The sequence below is a fragment of the Oryza brachyantha genome, chromosome 2, assembly GCF_000231095.2.
Source record: "Oryza brachyantha chromosome 2, ObraRS2, whole genome shotgun sequence".
Classification (NCBI taxonomy): Eukaryota; Viridiplantae; Streptophyta; class Magnoliopsida; order Poales; family Poaceae; genus Oryza; species Oryza brachyantha.
Window position 1 is genome coordinate 11,579,689 of NC_023164.2, and position 20,754 is coordinate 11,600,442.

At 39.1% G+C, this 20,754-nt stretch overlaps 1 protein-coding gene across 1 annotated transcript; it reads left to right on the top strand.

The window, feature by feature from the left end:
- The first annotated feature begins 1,746 nt into the window (after nt 1-1,746).
- LOC102700864 (synaptotagmin-2-like) lies at nt 1,747-11,916 on the top strand. The gene is made up of 12 exons (XM_006647177.3): nt 1,747-2,929; nt 3,954-4,052; nt 4,166-4,216; nt 4,291-4,414; nt 7,208-7,326; nt 7,460-7,561; nt 7,634-7,708; nt 8,452-8,528; nt 8,618-8,864; nt 8,949-9,302; nt 9,438-9,566; nt 11,563-11,916. Exons 1-12 carry the CDS (start codon nt 2,819-2,821, stop codon nt 11,689-11,691), a joined length of 1,617 nt encoding a protein of 538 aa, XP_006647240.1. The 5' UTR covers nt 1,747-2,818; the 3' UTR covers nt 11,692-11,916.
- Nucleotides 11,917-20,754: the final 8,838 nt, after the last annotated feature.

A 20,754-nucleotide genomic window follows, 5' to 3' on the forward strand; every position in this document is an offset into this window, starting at 1 on the left:
AGAAACTCATACTAAAACACAAGGATATTTATGAAGCCAATAATTTTTAACAATAGTAGTTATTCTATATGGACCGACAAGACCACTTATAGCATGTAGGAGTATTCTGAATACCTAAGCTACGTGCAAGAGAATGTTGCTTGGTGGTGTTGTGGCATAGGGAGTGGTGGTGGATACAATGTGCACATTTAACTTGGTTCACAAGCGTTTAAGTACAACACAGGTTTTGTATGCTTCATTAATTCTCTACTTGTATGTTTGATTTTATATTTAGATTTTACTGCCGATCCTCTCTTCCTGCCGATCCTCTCTTCCTATATAGGTAACCCACATAGACAGATTTTTAGAAGATCATGTCATCGTTAAATCAGAGTCGTCCGATTACAGTCTAGATTTTCACCCCGTGTTCATCCTCAGCCGACGACGCCGCGCTATCCCCAACTACGCCGTGCTATCCGAATAAAAAAACGCAAGAACGAGAAAACGCTGGAACGACGCACGCCCATCCGATCTCCTCTCCTCGTCGATCTCCTCCCCCCCAACCCCCCTGCGCCGCCCGCCGCCGCGCCCTGCCGTCCGCCAGCCGCGCCCTGTGCCGGCCGCTCTCTTGCCTCCTCGCCGCCCGGCGTTCCCGCGCATCCAACCAGGCCCGGCGCCGCACGCCTAGCCAATCTCCTCCTCCCACACCCCGCCCTGCGCCGTCCGTCGCCGCTCCCCGCCGTCCGTCGGCCGCGCCCTGCGTCGACCGCTCTCTTCCCTCCTTGCCACCCGGCATTCCCGCGCATCCAACCAGGCTCGGCGCCGTTGCAGCATTTGCCGGTGGTGAGGGAGGAGCCGCCGCCATCGACGGCGGCGGGGCTGACGGTGGCGGAGGCGCGGAAGGTGATGTGCGCCACGCAGATGGAGGAGGCGTGGACGAGGCTGCGCGCGGCGGGCGCGTCGAGCGCCGGCGCCGTGCCGTACGCCGAGTTTCTACTGATTCTAGTCCCATCTGGATATTTGGTGTGACATTTGGGTGCATTATTTCAGATTCCACACTTGTTTTTCCAACTGATTTTGATTCTAGCTCCCCATGTTTATATTTTGTGCTCTGCAATATTTCAGTTAGCGAATGCTGGTTAGATTTTCATTCACCAGTAACTTTGGCCACACACAATTACTGTTGTAGTATATTTTGCACGTGAAAAAATAATTCCAACTCCCAAGTCCCAAGCAAACACTTATTATACTAAGGACATGTACCACAGTATATATTTGCTGTCTATTTAATATATAAAAACAACTAAATAGACAACTTATGTAGCATATTTAATACTTTATCTTTTTATATTTATATTTGTTGTATGTAACCAATGGATAAAGTATTTTACTAGAAAAAGATTGTATATAAATTAGGAGCGTGTGTCTAAACGGTAGACGAACTAAGTACGACAATCTGCCCTAATATCTGCTCTCTGGCAAACACAAAGGACCGTAGAGTTCTTACCGTGCACTGGGATATCATGACGTGTGTATCCCTTTAACTGAACACAAATGTGGTTCACGACACTCACCATTTGTCTGTTTTGACCATGTTCGCAGATACAAATAGGACTAATTTTCTCTCTTTTCTCCTGTCCATATTTGAATGGATAAACGATGTATCTTTTTATAAAATGATTTAGAAAACTTGTTTTTATTTACTTTAAAAAAATAGATTAATTTTTAGGTATATAGTAACTAATATTTAATTAATCATACACTAATATCTTTTTTGGTTTTAAGTACGCTAATTAGATAAACTAGGTGAAGGCGCCCTTTGTTTCAAGCATGACCTTTCTTTCTAAGCAATATTACGCTAACGCTAATAACTCAGCTATATGACTTTTTTGATTACTCACGAGAAACTCATTCCGAGTCAACTTGTTAAAATATCAGTAAAATAACAACGGTGGATGAACGGGAAAGTATAAAGAGCTCGTGGACCTCACCCTCACAGTGCTCTACCGGAAAGCGACCAAAAAATAATCACAAAAGGTTGGTCGAAAGAGACAGGACTCGCATCCTAGAAACGAAAAAAACACCCACGAGAAGCGGACTTAAAAATAAAGGGACCATATATATCAGTCAATCCATTCATAAAAAAAAAACTCACAAGAAGTTAGATTAAATCGAACAATAATCAAGGAAACCAAATACATGGACAACCGATACACATCTTCAAGCAATATAATAAATAAAAAATGATTAGTATATTAAAAATTTCTAAAACGATGGATAAATAGCCTACCTGAAAAATAATCACTCGTTTGTGCCGCTACATGCGGGAGGAGGGAGCGTTGCTCCACTGCCGACACCACCAGCCGGCGACCTCGTCCTTCCTTCGTCTCGTCTCGTCTCCTCTCCTCTCACCTCAACATCTTCCGTCTCCATCTATTCTGCGTGACCAATTGGGCAGAAAATAATAATACAATAAACCCCACCATTTCATTCCTTGATCTTGATTCGCTTCCCGTTTGGCCCCGGTGCCCCATTTGCGCCACCATTATTAGGATGATACTAATAAGTAATCATGTCCCCTTCCCTACCACTAGCGAGGGCGAGGGAGAGAGGGATTTGCTATCATCAATGCCATCCTGGCTGTTACTGTGCGCCGCTGCAACGCCTCCTCTCCGGCTCCGTCTCTCCCAGATCCCGTCCTCTTCTTCCTCGGGTTGACATTGCCGCTCCTGCTTCCTTCCGGTCTCCTCATGTGATCTGAGCTGAGGCCCTGTATATCTTGCTCCTCCTCCTCTCCTTCTGCTTGTTGTTGTTGTTGTTGCTGCTGTCGTCGGCGGAGATGGGGTTTTTCAGCACTGTGCTGGGATTCTTCGGGTTTGGGGTGGGACTCGCCATGGGGCTTGTGATTGGGTACTACCTCTTCATCTACTTCCAGCCCACCGACGTCAAGGTACGATTCGCCTTCCCTCTTCTTTGGATGCTATGCTTCCGTGTGGTTTGCCCTCGTCGGGGTGAATGCCTGGAACTGGAAGCGAGAAATGTGATGGTTTCGGGAGGTTCTGAAGTCCGTGTAGAGATGATAGAGTGACATGCAGTTCTGAAAGACTCATGGTTTAGTCTGGGCCTTTTGTCTAGTGTAGCTGCAGTTAGCTTTTGTGTGTAAGGATGGTTGGTCTAATTGGATGCTCCGATTTAGCTGCATTCCCTGTATCTCTATTGTTGTTGTTCTATGAGAAAAAATCAGTTTGCAATAGCCAATAAACGATCTTTCTTTATGCACAGTTGGGGTGAATAAAGGGCTTTGTTTTGAATCACAGCAAACCAAATGCTCTTGCTATCTGCTAGAGCAACTTTATAAATGGAGGTGGCCTTTTCTTTTAAACTATGGCTTGTATGCCTTTTGTAGCGATCTCATAAAGGTCTGTCTAGTACTCTGTTTTCTATAGAAGCATGGCTTCGCCCTTTGGTCTAAAAAAAAAATCTGTTCATGGGTGCTATACTTCTCTTCCCTTTTCAGATTGAATATTCTTCCTTTGTTCCAATGGTTTAGATAAATTGACTTGGCAAATAGAAAACACCTAACTACAAATTTCACAGAAATTCTTCGTCTCGTGGAGTGGTTTCAGATGACAGACTTAATTTTTGTTTTATGCTTGTATGTCCTAAACAACAGCCACATTGTATTTTTGGGTTACTACTGTGCACTTTTTGATGTTGAACTTTTTTAATAGAGAAATACAATAAAACCGGACAGATTGTACATACTTACTGCATATAAAATGTATAAATTTATTAGCACACTTGGAGGTCCAAAGATTGGTTTGAACTCTCTTAGATATATTAACCATTATTTGATATTCCGGCTTGAGATTGATCAATCAGTATCTTCTGTCACTGTCATGATGATAGCATGATTCAACCTTGAATTACCCTTAACCATCTCACCACTTCCTGCTTGAATGGTAATTGGACAGAAACCTGTAGTGCGGCCACTTGTTGAACTTGATATAAAACTTCTGGAAAGTATGCTTCCTGAGGTTCCTCATTGGGTGAAGAATCCAGACTTTGACCGGGTATGCTTACTCTTTGGTGAACATGTAACTTATATTCTCTTGCCATTCCATATGTTTCTGTGTTAATAAGCCTATTGTTTAACATTGCAAATTTTCCCTTTTTGTTGATAAAGATTGATTGGCTAAACAAGTTTGTCGAGACCATGTGGCCCTATCTTGACAAGGTAGGTTCATATGTGCGCAATACTGTTTGTCCAAGTTTTTATTTTTGCTGTTTTGTAAATATTGTCTTTTACAGGCAATATGTAAAACTGCAAAGGAAATCACTAAGCCAATTATCGCTGAGAACACTGCCAAGTATAAGATTGATTCAGTTGAATTTGAGACATTAACGTTAGGTTCATTACCACCGACATTTCAAGGTTAGTTCTACTCTGAAGTTTTGGTTACAGACGTTTCAGATCAATTTAATCTCACTGAAGTACTTCCTAGGGAAATGTTTGACCTTCATATAAAAGTACATTAAGTCATTTAACCAGTTATTATCTGGATATGGGATTATCAATCATCACGAAAAAGATAAAACCAGCAATAAGTAACTGTCTGGCTAGACTTAATAATCATATAATATAAATAAATCCAAACATATTTTGAACACTCACTTTCACTTGTTGTGCGAATCATTAGGGCTGTGCATTCGGTTTTTCTGGTTAAATTGGTTCGGTTTGCACGGTTATCTATAAGTTTGGTTTCTTATAAATGCCAATCAAACTATTTTCTCAAAAAACATAGAACACACAAATTAAATGGAGTGTCTTTGGTTCGGTTACTCGGTTTACCTGGAAGACCGAAGAACTCAACTAGCACAAGTTCCTGGGGTCATTGGGACAGCCACAAGTGAGCACCCATCCAAGCCCACGGGGAGCAATGTTGGGTTAATGGGCTTTGGCCTAGTTGATTTAAATGGGCATTGAGATTTTACTTTCGAAAGGGACTATGTCATGAGATGGGTAGCAGTGCACGTACACACTTTTGCTTTTCGGCGCCGTCAGTTTTTGAGAAATACCGAAGACTGAACAAGCGGAAAAATAAAACCAAAGGAAAAACCGGCGACCCAAAAAACCTCCAGTTTGGGTTGGTTCGTCTTTCGGTATTTTTCCCCCACCCCTATAAAACATGTCGGATTATGGTGCCATTTAACCTGTTTTATGATATAGCTCCTTCTATGGCCTAGCTTAAAAGGTAAATTGTATGTTAGCCGAGTTATACAAATATAAGCCAAGTAGGATCAGTGATTGAATATTGCACCCAAAAGGTTATGTAGATTTTGATCAGCCTTGTACGGCATTGAACTTGTAAATCTTCACATGTACAGTGTGACTCAAGGTTCCATGTTGAAGCGGGCCTATAACTTGATAACTTCTTACATAAAATCTATAGGAAAGCATTGAAGTTTGTTTAATATATTTCTTGAACCCAATCCATTTTTTTGGTTGCAAAGACCTGCATAAAAATATGGTGATTGATCATCAGCATATATAACCTAATTCCCCCCAAGATCAAGTTTGGGGAAACATGCTGAGAATGATTATCTAAATCTGCCACTTAGTCTCTTAGTTCAGTACATTGGTCATGTGATGGTAGGAGAGGAAACTGAGAAATCTAGCACTAAGCTCTGAAAGCTAGTCTGCAGAGAACCTCATGCTGCTTAGCTCATGGACTCAGCTGCATCTTCACATTCCCAAACATCCTTTGGCTGCATTGAGAGTTTTTGGTAGAACTGTTCATAGTAATAGGGATGAAAATGGTCGGAACCGGTATCGGTTCAGTCGGGAAATTTCCATATTTATGAAAATTTATGAATTGCACTACTAGTGCGAAATTCAATAAAGTTCAGACAGAAACTGAAAATGTTAAATTTTAAAAATGGTAATGGTCGGCAATATATCATTTTTATATTATTATTTTCGGAAACAGTATTGGTATTGCCGGTAAATTTCCGTACCGTTTTCATCCCTACATAGTAATATTTTCTAATCCAAACAAACAGAAAATCATCAGTTGACCATAATAAGAGTAACACCATTGATAGATGATACCTTTTGAAGCTCTAATCTCCATTGAGATCCAGTAGCAGGATTCTGATCCAGAATTCTAACAATTAGCCTTAGCTTCAGCAGAAAGGCAAGAGGGACAAGTAATCTGAGCTCCAGAAATCTCCAGGCAGAATGAAAACAAAAGAATGTATCATAACCTGGTATATTGGTGTTTAAGATTTGGTTAACCTTCTAAAAATTACCTTATTATAGAGGGAGATAATATTTTCATCATCAAATGGCAGGTATCCTGCAAGCAGCACAAAAGGAATTACTAGCTTACTGCACATGACCAAGAGCACCATCTTAGCCCTTATCTTCAATAACCTACACAGAAATATGTTTACTACAGGAGAAACTCATTTGTGGCTAAAGAATAAAAAAGAGAAGTAAAAAGCAAATATTACCTCAGGAGCAACATTACTAGGTATTCTGCATGTAGTATGTTGCAATCATGAATGGTTCTGCTCTTTGGTATTTCTAATATGAATTGCCGAGCTATAGTCTATACCAGCATGTTTCCACTCTGATAGTTCCACTCCCCTTGGTTCTGATATTGCTTTTGTTTTGAGCTCTACCATTTTCAAGAAAGAAACATAATTTCATTAATGGTAAAGAAGTTTATGCATGGCCAGTTGTAGTGAAAGCTAATAATTTAAACAGAGTTGGAAACTTTGTTCCCGGTAAAGCGGGGATGGGGAGAGAGAGAGAGAGGGAGGGAGAGAGAGAGAGAGAGAGAGGGAGGGAGGGAGGGAGGGGGGGAGGGAGGGAGGGAGTGCAAACTTGTTAGATTGATAAGTCACCACTTTATGTTATATCTTTTATGAAAGAAAAAGAAATGCTTTAATGCATTCAACATCTGCATTCCAGCCTGAAAATGTTCTCAAAACATTTTTCTGCCGCAACACCTGCCATGTAATTTAAAATCCAATCCAGTATGTGCCAATCTATAAATAAGCTGATATACAGCACATTGTTGACTTTGATGGCTCCTGTTATACGTAACCTGATTTTATAGAATCTCTTATGCAACTAGATATTGTAATTGCGTATGGCGTGTTTTTTTTTTCCGATTTTCATATGATGAGGTGATACCATATTTGCATAACCTTGATATAGGGATGAAGGTTTACACTACAGATGAGCAAGAACTTATAATGGAACCTTCCGTCAAGTGGGCTGGAAATCCAAATATCACTGTTGTAGTCAAAGCATTCGGGCTAAAAGCAACTGCACAGGTACAGCAATTCATGAGAATGTAGCACATATAATTTTTGTAGACTCTTGTCTCCATGGTATCAAGCTAATTTACAGATTTAAAATTCCATTCATAAGTTATGCTGATCCAGTATTATATATCTAATGTTGTAGGTTATTGATTTGCAAGTTTTTGCCCTACCACGCATAACGTTGAAGCCCTTGGTGCCTAACTTTCCTTGTTTTGCTAAGATAGCGGTTTCACTCATGGAGAAGGTAAATCCTGAAGCATATATTCAGTCTAGCCATTTCTGATGGAATCATCAATTCATAAATTCTTCTTTGCAGCCACATGTTGATTTTGGTCTGAAACTCATAGGAGCAGATCTCATGGCAATACCGGGTCTTTATGTATTTGTTCAGGTAACAGAGCTTCCTTGTTGAGTTCTTAGAATATAGCCAATAGGATTATATTTCATTTATCTCAATTAAATTTCTGGTGTTAATGAATTTGTAGAATAATGAATGATCTGACATATCCCTTATATAGAGAAGGTCTTAACAAGACAATGTTTGGCGACCTTTGAATTAATAGATAGATATATAACTCAGAAATACTCCCTCCAATCATGTTTACTTGTCGCTTTTGATCATAGCACTCATATCTAGCCAATCATTTGCCTGGGTATGCAATGATCACATTGCCCTCCAAACTAATGAGGAAGTAGGAACATTCTGTTGGTTGGTGTAGGAAAATTTGTGCTGGAGAGACTAGGATGAAGAAAATTACTAAGGGGGGAGTAGAAAAATATGCATCGGGAAACATGGGTGACAAGTATTTGTAAACACATGAAAAGGTCAGAAGTGACAGCTGACAAATATGCGTGAAAGTGTTGCTAGAAAATAAGTCCAGCTAAACAGATGTGACAGTGGTACTGCACAAAAGCTATTATAACCACACCGTACTGTTCATATAGCGCTGCTACTCTTGTAGTAAACAATTCACAGTTTTCGGCCTAAGCACTCAGCAATCTGGTTTTCTTTGATTATTCAACTACTACATTTTAGTCTAAATTTTGAACTGTCCACTAAGTTAATATGTGGTCTTTTTTCTTCACAAATACTCATGACATGTCTGCAACTGTTGACTCTTCCCCACATTGCAGGAGATTATCAAGACTCAGGTTGCAAACATGTACTTGTGGCCAAAAGTACTTGAGGTGCCAATCATGGACCCAGAAAAGTAATGCAGGATATAATTTGTTTAATTGCTTTGCGAGACATGTCCTTTTGGATGCTAATTTGTTATCTTCTTTTTATAACATATTGAAGAGCACAAAAGAAGCCTGTTGGAATTTTGGATGTTAACATCGTACGGGCTGTGAAGCTCACCAAGAAGGATTTTCTGGGAAAGTCAGATCCATATGTGAAGTTAAAGTTAACAGAGGACAAACTCCCATCAAAGAAAACTTCAGTGAAGCGAAGCAACTTGAACCCTGAATGGAATGAAAATTTCAAATTAGTTGTCAAAGACCCAGAATCTCAGGCTCTTGAGCTTACTGTTTATGATTGGGAGCAGGTAATGGTTAATAATTTTAAACATCCCCCTCAGCTGTTTAAACCAGCACTATGCTTTCAATCCAATATATATCTTTCTTGTCAGGTTGGGAAGCACGACAAGATTGGAATGAATGTTATCCCGTTGAAGGACCTTATTCCTGATGAAACAAAGTCACTTACACTTGACTTGCACAAGACTATGGATGCTAATGACCCAGCAAATGACAAGTTCCGGGGGCAACTCACAGTTGATGTAACATATAGACCTTTCAAGGAGGGTGATTCTGATGTTGATACAAGTGATGAGTCTGGTATCATTGAAAAAGCCCCTGAAGGCACACCTGAAGGTGGTGGTTTGCTGGTAGTTATCGTTCATGAAGCGCAAGATGTTGAAGGAAAGCACCATACTAATCCATATGTAAGAATTGGGTTTAGAGGTGAAGAAAGGAAGACCAAGGTACGCATAACAGGTTTACATGTGTAATAAACTTTCACCATTGGCATTTATTGTAGCAAATATTAAAATCTGTTGATAGTTTTAGTCACCACATTACAAAATATAATGTTTGATCTTGTAATCTTGTTTATGCAGCATATTAAGAAGAATCGCGACCCACGTTGGGAGCAAGAATTTCAGTTTGTCTGCGAGGAACCACCCATAAATGATAAAATGCAAATTGAAGTCATTAGCAGACCACCAAGCATCGGTATACATTCCAAGGTATACATTCTGCCATCTGATCATCTCTATTTATTTTGTGACATCGACATATAGTGATAAAAAATTCATGGAAATTTGTACTTTGGTCACTGTGTGATTCTATTGGAAAAGAGTCAAGCTATAAATACTGAACATTGTTGCTAGACACATGCTTTCCAGTTTCCACTGTAGAACAGCAGCTGCTCAGGGAAAATAAAGCTCTACTTCCTCTATTTCATATTATTACATTTTAAGTCACTTTGGTTTTGTCCTAAGTCAAACCTCTTCAAGTTGCATCAAATTCATAGAAAAATATAGCAACATATCTATAAGCTTAAACTTGAAAGGGTTTGTCTTAGGACAAACCCAAAATGACTTATAATATGAAATAGAGGGAGTGTCTGACAATTCTAGCTGCAATTCTAATCCCTACTTTCTATAAAGTTAATGCCATTCTCTCTTCTCTCATGAAGCCACATCATCTAAATTGTTTTTAGCCTTAAGATGATACATTAAAGGTGTCAATTAAGCCATATCATCTCAATTGTTTTTAGCCTTACTATGATACATCAAGGGTATAAATTAAGTCACAACATCTTAATTCTTTTTAGTCTTAGGATGATATATCAAGAGTGTAAATTGTATCTCTTCATATCACTTCAATTGTTTTTAGCATTTGGATGATTCATGAAGAGTGTAAATTACATCTCTTCCCCCAAAAGGCACACCATACAACCCAACTATTATAATTTACCATACAACCCAACTATTATAATTTATGGATAATTGATAAAGGCACAAAAATATATAAACACATGAAAAAAATCGTATGGTAGGGAAGAATTTTTTTTAGAATTCATATCTACTATATTATCATACATTTTTCTCGCAGCAACGCGTGAGGTATCCATCTAGTAAACAGTAAGGAGAGAACCCTTAGGAAACTTGGTGGAAAATGCAGTTTTCAGCGTCTAATTGTTATTATTGATATGAAGTTACCAAATTCTTTTGACCTGTAAGATTGAGTTGTTTTTAATGGAACAGACTGTTTCATTAACATTAAGGGGCACAACCAAGATTTGAATTTGCTACCTTGAGGAATGTATTTACTGTGATGGGAATGTATTTACAGCATGTGATACATTTACTGCTTTGTAGGGGTTCATTTACTATTTCGTAGGAATGTGTTTACAGTTGCCCAGGAGGGGCACTTAGCATTTACAGTCATGGAAGCCTAGAGTAGAGGGCCTACTTAGCGCTTCCGAGTTCCGATATTTTCAATTTGTTAAATCTTCCTAATTTCCTCATTGCATATGCTGTTGCTAGCTGCTTATCAATGTCTTGTTTGGTGGTTGGGCGTATGCATTCTGCTATGCTGATATGTGTAAGTACTGCCACTAATCAAGAATTTGAAGATAGCCTAAGGGCCCCTTAGGCTGGATCAGGTTCATCTGCAGTCGAAGTCACGTGACTTTGCCACTGACACGTGGGCCTAGTGGCCTTGGGCCCACATGTCAGTGGCAAAGGTACGGTGACTTTGACTGCAGAAGATCTCAATCCCCTTAAGCTGTCATGGGCTAGAAGCCTAGAACAAAGATATGTTACTATTTGGTATTAGACACCAAATAGTGACCTACAGGCATAGAAAGCTAACTATTTGGTATTAGACACAACTAGTAAGCAACCATCACTGGATGCATTGAATAGAGTTTTCAGTGATGAGTTACTTTTTGATGTGGAAGGAAACGCCAATAATACTGTTGATCCAAAATAACCATCCGAATAATGTTTGGCTTAAGATTTGTTAACCTGACTAGAGATGGTTTTCTTAGGGTTGATTGTGAAGTTCATATCCACTTGAAAGTTATGAAATTTGAAGAATGCATCATAACATCTGGATGCTATAGCAGATGTCTCCTTAAATACTTACAACCTTATTGGTCACTGATTCATTGCTTTATATTCATGTTCTATTTTTCAATTGATCCTTCTGCCCTTCTATGCTGCTTCTTTTTAGGAAAATCTTGGATATGTTGTCATCAGTCTTGCAGATGTTATAAACAATAAGAGGATCAATGAGAAATTCCATCTGATTGACTCGAAAAATGGCCGCATCCAATTGGAATTGAAATGGAGAACGTCCTAGAAGACCTCACGGCTGAAACCTTGTAAAGTCTCTTGTTTAGAATGTCTTTTACACTTGTATGTATCCTCTTACTGTTTTTGGTTTATTATGAACCACTCTTTAAACTGTCCTTTTCATTATTGTCCCAGATTTTCTCATTGGTTGGTATATATGATTATGAACAGAAACCAGGATGCCTGAACTATAGTGGAATTGGTATTCTGTTTGAGATCAATAATTGTCTGTACCACAGCATGCCACGCAACAGTGATGTTATATGTTTGGCGAAACAGCAATTAGGATCAATATGCTATTAACCACGTAAACATAAGTTTTCAAATAAAAACCATACCACTTTTCTACATTTTTTAAAGATAACCTGCTGTTATTCTGTGTAATTGAGTATTTATTCTTTACTTTGGAGTGCTCATTTTACTATCGTAGGCTCATGACAAGATATACAGAGTCGTAATTATATACGTTTCAATGTTTTTATTCATTCCCTACCCTTACACGTACAAAAGGGAAAGTATCCAAATTCTAGAGGCTCTCCATCATGTACACTTAGGGGTGGGAATGAGCTAAGGCCCGTAGGTTTTTTCATAACCTTATTTAATTTTTTTAAAAAAATAGCTCAAAGTTCTATATAATTTTATTTTCAACCTGACCTTTAAAGTTTATAGATAAAATAGTTAGGTCCATTATCACCTCTCTGTACACTATGTTGTACATACTCGTCTTAATAAACGTCACTTTTTTTATAGTTTGCTAATTCTCACTTTCTAAGTCACCTGAAATCAATGACATTTTGGCTTAGTACTGTACATTTTACTTGTCAAGTAGATGCCATTTTGGCTTATTGACTGACTGTACATTTTACTTATCAAATGGCATGCCGCATGCATCATCAGTAGAGAAACAGCAATACCTGTTTATACATAACTGGCTTTCACTGCAACATTTTTACATAACTGGCTTTCACTGCAAACTTTTCAAATCGGCAGTGAGTACCCGGCAATGATACCCAAGTATCACCACCGGCAACGATAACCATTCTGAAACAGAAAACCGAAATGCACAATGCCAACAACCTTGTTGATTTCATATTGATTCAACAGAAATCAGGAAAATAATCTGTGATATCGCTGATTGATCTACAGCAACAGAAAACGATTGCAAAGTACATAGACCCCTCCCCCAACACAACTTCGCACTGTGATCAATAAAAGCAGAACAATGCTAGCGAACTCTGCATTGTGATCGACGCCGGCATAACAAAACAGTGTCTTCTGCAGAAACAGATCAAAGGGTGCATATTGAAAAAAGGATAGTCTCCAGTCCTCCACAAATCAACAGTTTAACTTCCAAAATTAAGATCAACATCGAAACCATAGTAAGAAAAAAAATAGTACTACAGTAGGTGAAATTGGATGGCCGGTTTGGTTGGTAAAATTGCTGAATTCGAATATTTATTCACTATGCATATTTCCTCTTTAGACAAGGTGCCCAAGTTGGCTGGATGGTAAATTGATGAGTTACAACTTCCAAACCACACATAGGTTTGATCCTCTCGTGCGTTCAGAGCATCTCTAACAATAGGCCTTATTTCAAAGCCCCAAATGTTAAATAGGGGATGCTTTAATTTTAAGATTCTAAAACTACGTTGTATCGTTTTTTTGGGTTTTTAAAAGAAAAGTAAAACAACAGATTTATAGAAGGAAAATAATTTACGAATAAAACTTTTATATATGTGTTTATAGCGATCTAAAAGCCAAGACTATAAAATAAACTTTAGTGAAAAATCTCAAAATCAGTTTAAAAATTTAAAATTTGGCTTATAATCATAAGCAGAAGCCAAAAGGTGAGGGTGCGTATATCAAAATCCAACCCTATATTTCTCATCCCTAAATTTCTCTTTCTTTTTTTTAGCATACACTGACTAGATTAAGGCCGTGCTTGAGAGAGTTTCTGACAATTACGGCTTCTAATAAAATCTTCATAAGTCAATAACTCTTTTGAGAATGTGTAGATATAAAATCTAGAAAATGAAGTTGAAATAAGAAGTTGGAAAACCAGCTCTTTCACGTTTTGAGAAGTTGGTTTCTCAAGTTCTCCAAACAGGACCTAAATTGGAGACCATAAACTAACGTACCAACTTCTTTTTCTCTTTCTCTTTTTCTTATGCAACATACAAGCACAACAAACGTGTTCCCCAAGAAGTTCTCCCACGAGAGAAAACAGGGGTGGGGAGGGGGGGTCGGTGAAATTTGTAAGATCATAGTCATGATCTATATATTGTGATGAACAATTGGCTTGTAAAGTGACAGAATTTGGTCTAGAAACGGGTATGGTGTTGTGTGAGTGTGTGTAACTAATGTGGGTCAGGTTGCAATATCTGTGCCCGAAAGCGGTTGGTTTGTCTCTATGTGTGCAGGTGACTTGAAGTCAACTGTGGTCAATGGCTATTAAGGACCATGACTAGGTTCAGGGAGGAACCGAGGTCTGGATGGTCGGGATGCCATGTGACATGGTTGGACTGGAGTCGTGATTCTCAGAAGTCAATATCGGTCAACGGCGGTGGGATCGTGACTAAGCTCAGGAGGAGCTGAGGTCCGGACGATCGAGAATGCCGGGTGACGATGTTGAATACGAGGTGACACATGGTGGAGGAACACCGTGTAAGGTGGAATCGTAACGGGCTTCACATGTTGCTTGTGTAAGCGTCGGAAAACCGCGAAGTAAATCGGATAAGGAAAAAGAGGAAGTTGCTACATGAATCGGATCGCTACAGTAGCGCGGTACTGTAGCAAACGGGTTCGGGCACTGTAGCTAATCGGATCGGATTACTATAGCGGACCCAGAAAACCGTAGCAAATCGGGATACTGTAGCGGCCGCGTTACTGTAGCACCGAGATTTGGTTTTGGGTTCTAATTGGAGATAATTTTGGAGATGAGTCCTACTAGGATAAGGAGTCTGATTCCTAGTCAGAGAAAGATTTTTTTGATATAAATAGGTACTGAGGAGTATGCCCCCGGTGTGCTTTTTGTGAGATTTAGAATTAGAAAATTTGAGTTGAATAGTTGTTGGTTCTAGATCAACAATTTTGCGAGGAGCGTTGTTGGTGCGCTTTGTAAATTCTAGTTGATGCAATAAAGTCAAGTTCATTCGATCTACGTCTTCGACTTTCATCTACTAGTGATTTTCTGGATTTCGACGATCTGATCGGCGGCATAGGAGTGGTGCGATCTGACGATCTGATCGGCGGCACAGGAGCGGCACGATCAAGGTAGCGGTGGCATAGGAGTGAGGCGATCAAGATATTCTTCGACAGAGGTAATCTTTTATTCCGCGAAAGATTTTTGGGTTTTGGTCTTCTCTACCATTCACCCCCCTCTGGTAAGTCTGTTTAACTCTGTTTCAATCCTACAAGTGGTATCAGAGCCTCGTTTGTATCTTTTCTGATTTTTATTTGATCTTGAGTTGCTATGGCTAATAAATTTTCAACTAAGCCACATGTGTTCGATGGTACTGATTTTCCCTATTGGTGTAAAAAGATGAAATCTTATATTATGGCTGAGGATTATGATATTTGGTTAAAAGTTGAAAATCCCTATGAAATTCCTGATCAGATTAATACTGCTGCTCGAAAAACTCAATTTGAAAATAATTGCAAAACTCGTAATATTTTACTTAATGGAATATCTCGTTCTGATTTTGATCGTGTTTCTCATCTTGAAACTGCGAATGAGATTTGGACAGCCCTAAACAATTTTCATCAAGGGACTTCCAATATCAAGGAACTTCGCAAAGAACTTTTGCACATATCCCACGGAAGTAAGCAAACAAGTCAAATAGGACTGATGTGACATCATCTGGAAGAATACCCCTCACAGCAGTTAGCATGAATTGTTGCATTAGAACATGACAATCATGTGTCTTGAGCCCATGAATTTTTCCTTCATCACAATTCACTGATCTAGATATATTTCCAGAATACCCATCGGGAACTTTTATACCTCGAATATTTTTACAGAATAATTGCTTCTCACTTTTGGACATAGTAAAGCTTCCTGGTGGTAAGTAAAACTTGCCTGATGCTGTTTGTTGTGGATGGAGCTCTGCTCTAATGTTCATTTCTTTGAGATTGAGACGAGCTTGGAGATTATCCTTTGACTTACCTTCTAAATTTAGAAGAGTTCCATAAATATTGTCGCACACATTTTTTTCTATGTGCATCACATCAAGATTGTGTCGAAGAAGATTGCCGTCCCAATAAGGTAATGTGAATAGACTACTTACTGCTTTATAAGTTTTTGACTTCTTAAAATCATCAATAGCATTTATTTCACCCAGTACTGGACGTCCATAGTAAGTTATAGGTTCTGTACTAGTCTCTATGGTTCCATCAAAAGAATTTTTATCAAAACGAAATTCATGATCAGGTGGTAGGAGTCGACGATGACCCATAAAACAAGATTTCTTCCCATGTTTCAAACGTTTGGACCATACATTTTGACCACAAGGTGGACATGCAAATTCTCCGTGCACCATATGTGAAGCTAGCATTCCTAAAGCTGGTAAGTCATTTATAGTCCATAGCACAGCTGCTCTTAGATTAAAAGTTTCATTTCTAGATGCATCATATGTGGGAATGCCATTCACAAATATGTCTTTCAAATCATCTAAAAGAGGTTGAAGGAAAACATGAATATTATCTCCAGGAGTTTTGGGCCCAGGAATAATTAATGACAAAAACAGATATGGTTCCTTCATGCAAAGCCATGGTGGCAGATTATATATTACTAAAACAACTGGCCAACAACTATAAGTAGAGCTCAACATACCATATGGATTAAACCCATCAGTAGCCAACCCAAATCGAATATGATGACAATCCGATGAAAATGGTGGAAATCTTTCATCAAAACTTTTCCAAGCTAGAGAATCAGCTGGATGCCGAAGAGCACCATCCTTTAAGCGCTCTTCATCATGCCATCGTGGGAGTGATGCTGTTTCTCTACACATGAACAATCTTTTCAGTCTGTCCTTTATTGGGGAGTATCGTAAAACTTTGCTTGGTGTTGCTTTCTTTTTTTCTTTCTTTGTTAACTTGGTTTCTGGTTTTCTATCTTTCCACCTAGATGCCTTACAAGTTGAGCAAAAATCATCATTTACCTTGTCTTTCCAAAATAGCTGGCAATTGTTTGGACATGCATGAATCTGTTGATAATCTAGGCCAAATTTTGAAACAATCTTCTTAGCCTCATAGAAGTTTTTTGGCAATTCATTTCCATTTGGAATTGCCATATGAAGAATATCAAGTAAATTTCCAAATGATTTGTCACTCCATTTGTTCATGGATTTCATGTTGAACAAAAGCACTAGTAGAGATAGATGCGATAATTCACATCCATCCCGCAAAGGCTTCTCTGAATCTTTGACCAGCTTATAAAATTCTTGAGCTTCTAAATTTGGCCCATCGGTGCCTAAACTTGACAAATTTGGATCATCACTCATAGGCATGTCATCATACACACTTCTGAGTGCGTCATTAATTAGTTCATGCATATTAGTGCTCCTTTCTTCATTGTGAGGTTGTGGTTGTTGATTCCGAGTATGCCCCTCTGAAGATTCACCATGAAAATCCCACTCTATATAACTTTGAAGCATTCCGTTGCACACCAAATGATCATAAACATCATTCTTTGACAATAGCATAGTGTGTACACATATCTCACATGGGCAATGAATCTTGGTATCTTCTGACTTATCTCTATATGCAAATTTAAGAAATCCATCTACTCCAGCTAAGTACTCCATAGAACCTCTAGGACAACTCAAAAGAATCTTAATGCCTTCTAAATCCATTCTAACCTGTATAACAATAAAAAAAATATTTAATGTCTTATACACAATAACAATCACGCAATATTGTCTTAGGAAAGTTGAAACAAAATGAGAATGTGAATGTGGCAACAAGGCAACTAAAAATGTACCAGTAACTAAAGCTATTACTTTGTAAAATAGAGAAGAGTTCAATCAAGTTCTAAATAGGCATGAAAGAAAATATCTAGGCATCTAATGTCAAAGTTGTAGTCTCTAAGTTAATTAACTATAACTACTCTCTAGCTAAGGTAGAGATAATTATTGTCCAAAATCACATGACGTTCAAGACCTATATTACAAATTTTTGTTGGGATGAACAAGATACATATGCAAGTGACATTATATGGTGTACATAATCAGATATAGTAGAGACAAGTTGAGTTACCTAGGTTACTAAGTCGAGTTACCTAGGTTACTAAGTCAATTAGACATCTAGGCAGGACAAATAAGTTCTTTAATATCTATTCTAAAACATGCAGTACATATCAGGGATCACTTTCTCATTTTTTTTTCAGAAATATCGTTCATCTCCGAGATAGTTAGCTCACTGTAAATCTTAGTCAATCTCAACGAGAGTTTGAAAACGTTTGATCAGATTTGGCAGATTTTGAGCAAATATCAAGAAAAATCAAGAACAGTTAAAAATTCAGGGAAAAGGTGTAGAAAGTATTCTGCAGCAATATCACAGAAAATTTCATAATATAACTATAGTACTGACAGCTTAGCTCTCAAACAATCTAACAAAAGTATCAGCATCCAATTGGTAGAATTCTTAACAACAAAACACCATGAATCAATAGACATCAATTTCAGCTACAAAACGCATAGAATTTCAGCAACAACTGCCCATAAATTTGATAGCTATTTGAAAGCAAATTCATCAAATTGCATAGTCATAAGTTTTACGATTCCTGTGTTCCTGTTTTCTTTGAAAAAGTAAAAATATTGTGTGACCAACACAATGGACAGAGGCATGGCAACACAGGAGGGAGGCGAGGCCACCAACAGAGCTCCAGCTCTACTGCTCCCTTGCCGGTAGTGTGAAAAACGGAGTAGAGTGCTTACCTGTGTTGGTAATCAGCAATGGGATCGTGGTCTGGGATAGGCCGACGACACGACGGCGAATGAGTGAGGAAAATGATGGCACGCTATATCGATGACGACGTGCTGGGTCGATCGTGACGGCACCTGGGGGCTAGGGTTGCCAGCGGCCAGCAAGGAGATGCTTCAACTAGGGTTGACTGTGTGCGTGACGATGGATGGGCTAATATGTTGTTGGGCCGAGCTCCTTGTAGGTCATGAAGTGCTAGTCTAATAATATAAAAAGGTATAATAGATACGGTTGGTAGCAAATAAGCGAAGTGCTCAGATGGTTAGGCAGTGGCGTGTATCAGTTGTGTATTGCTGGAGCAAACAAGTTTGGCTCTCATTTGGTGCATCTATTAATCTTTTTTTAGATGCGTCTCACTGGAGTAGCTCAACTCAGTCTAACAATACATTGCACACTATATGTATTATTATCTCTTGTTCTAAATAAAATTGCACATGTAATTTGCAACGCATACAGTGCAACACATATTATCTATTGCAAACTAGGCCTAGCCCCAAATAAGCATTGCTAAGGTTGAGGTTTGCAACGTTTGATTAATTTGTTGCTAAGCATGTATTGGTAGAGAGGGGTTCTTCTTGCAGTGAAAGGGGGAGAAATATACAAAATGCATCTTGAAAGGGGGAGAAATAAAAATTTGCTTCGATTTTATAATAGTCGATTTTAAGCTTTTTGACATATTTATTTGTTTTTATTTTTCAAAAACAAATTTATATTTTGGAGTTGCATTTTGGAGTTGTTGCCAATGTGTTCATCAAGGGGGAGATTGTAAGATCATAGTCATGATCTATATATTGTGATGAACAATTGGTTTGTAAAGTGACAGAATTTGGTCTAGAAACGGGTATGGTGTTGTGTGAGTGTGTAATGTGGGTCAGGTTGCGATATCTGTGCCCGGAAGCGGTTGGTTTGTCTCTATGTGTGCAGGTGACTTGAAGTCAACTGTGGTCAATGGCTATTAAGGACCATGACTAGGTTCAGGGAGGAACCGAGGTCTGGATGGTCGGGATGCCATGTGATATAGTTGGACTGGAGTCGTGATTCTCGGAAGTAATATCGGTCAACAGCGGTGGGATCGTGACTAAGCTCAGGGAGGAGCTGAGGTCCGAACGATCGAGAATGCCGGGTGACGATGTTGAATACGAGGTGACACATGGTGGAGGAACACCGTGTAAGGTGGAATCGTAACGGGCTTCACATGTTGCTTGTGTAAGCCCCAGAAAATCGCGAAGTAAATCGGATAAGAAAAAAGAGGAAGTTGCTACATGAATCGGATCGCTACAGTAGCGCGGTACTGTAGCAAACGGGTTCGGGCACTGTAGCGAACCGGATCGGGTTACTGTAGCGGACCCGGAATACTGTAGCAAATCGGGATACTGTAGCGGCCGCGTTACTGTAGCACCGAGATTTGGTTTTGGGTTCTAATTGGAGATAATTTTGGAGATGAGTCCTACTAGGATAAGGAGTCTGATTACTAGTCAGAGAAAGATTCTGTTGATATAAATAGGTACCGAGGGGTATGCCCCCGGTGTGCTTTTTGTGAGATTTAGAAGTAGAAAATTTGAGTTGAATAGTTGTTGGCTCTAGATCAATAATTTTGAGAGGAGCGTTGTTGGTGCGCTTTGTAAATTCTAGTTGATGCAATAAAGTCAAGTTCATTCGATCTACGTCTTCGACTTTCATCTACTAGTGTTTTTCTGGATTTCGACGATCTGATCGACGGCATAGGAGTGGTGAGGATCTAACGATCTGATCGGCGGCACAGGAGCGGCACGATCAAGGTAGCGGTGGCATAGGAGTGAGGCGATCAAGATATTTTTCGACAGAGGTAATCTTTTATTCCGCGAAAGATTTTTGGGTTTTGGTTTTCTCTACCATTCACCCTCCTCTGGTAGGTTTGTTTAACTCTGTTTTGATCCTACAAAATTTAGGGGCCATATAATTTTGTGGGCTTCATTAGAGACCTTGCAAGTAAGATTTGTTTGTCTTGTATTCTAAAAATTATTTAAGGGTTTTGTTTAGAGGCTATACTCAAGTTGTTCTCAGCCAGCAAAGTGGACCATCCCAATATGCTGGCCGAATTCCCGAA

Coding starts and splice junctions, on each gene's coding strand:
- LOC102700864 (XM_006647177.3), top strand. CDS start 2,819: ATGGGGTTTTTCAGCACTGTGCTGGGATTCTTCGGGTTTGGGGTGGGA. Junction 7,709..8,451: donor GTCTTTATGTATTTGTTCAG/GTAACAGAGCTT, acceptor CCCACATTGCAG/GAGATTATCAAGACTCAGGT. Junction 8,865..8,948: donor CTGTTTATGATTGGGAGCAG/GTAATGGTTAAT, acceptor CTTTCTTGTCAG/GTTGGGAAGCACGACAAGAT.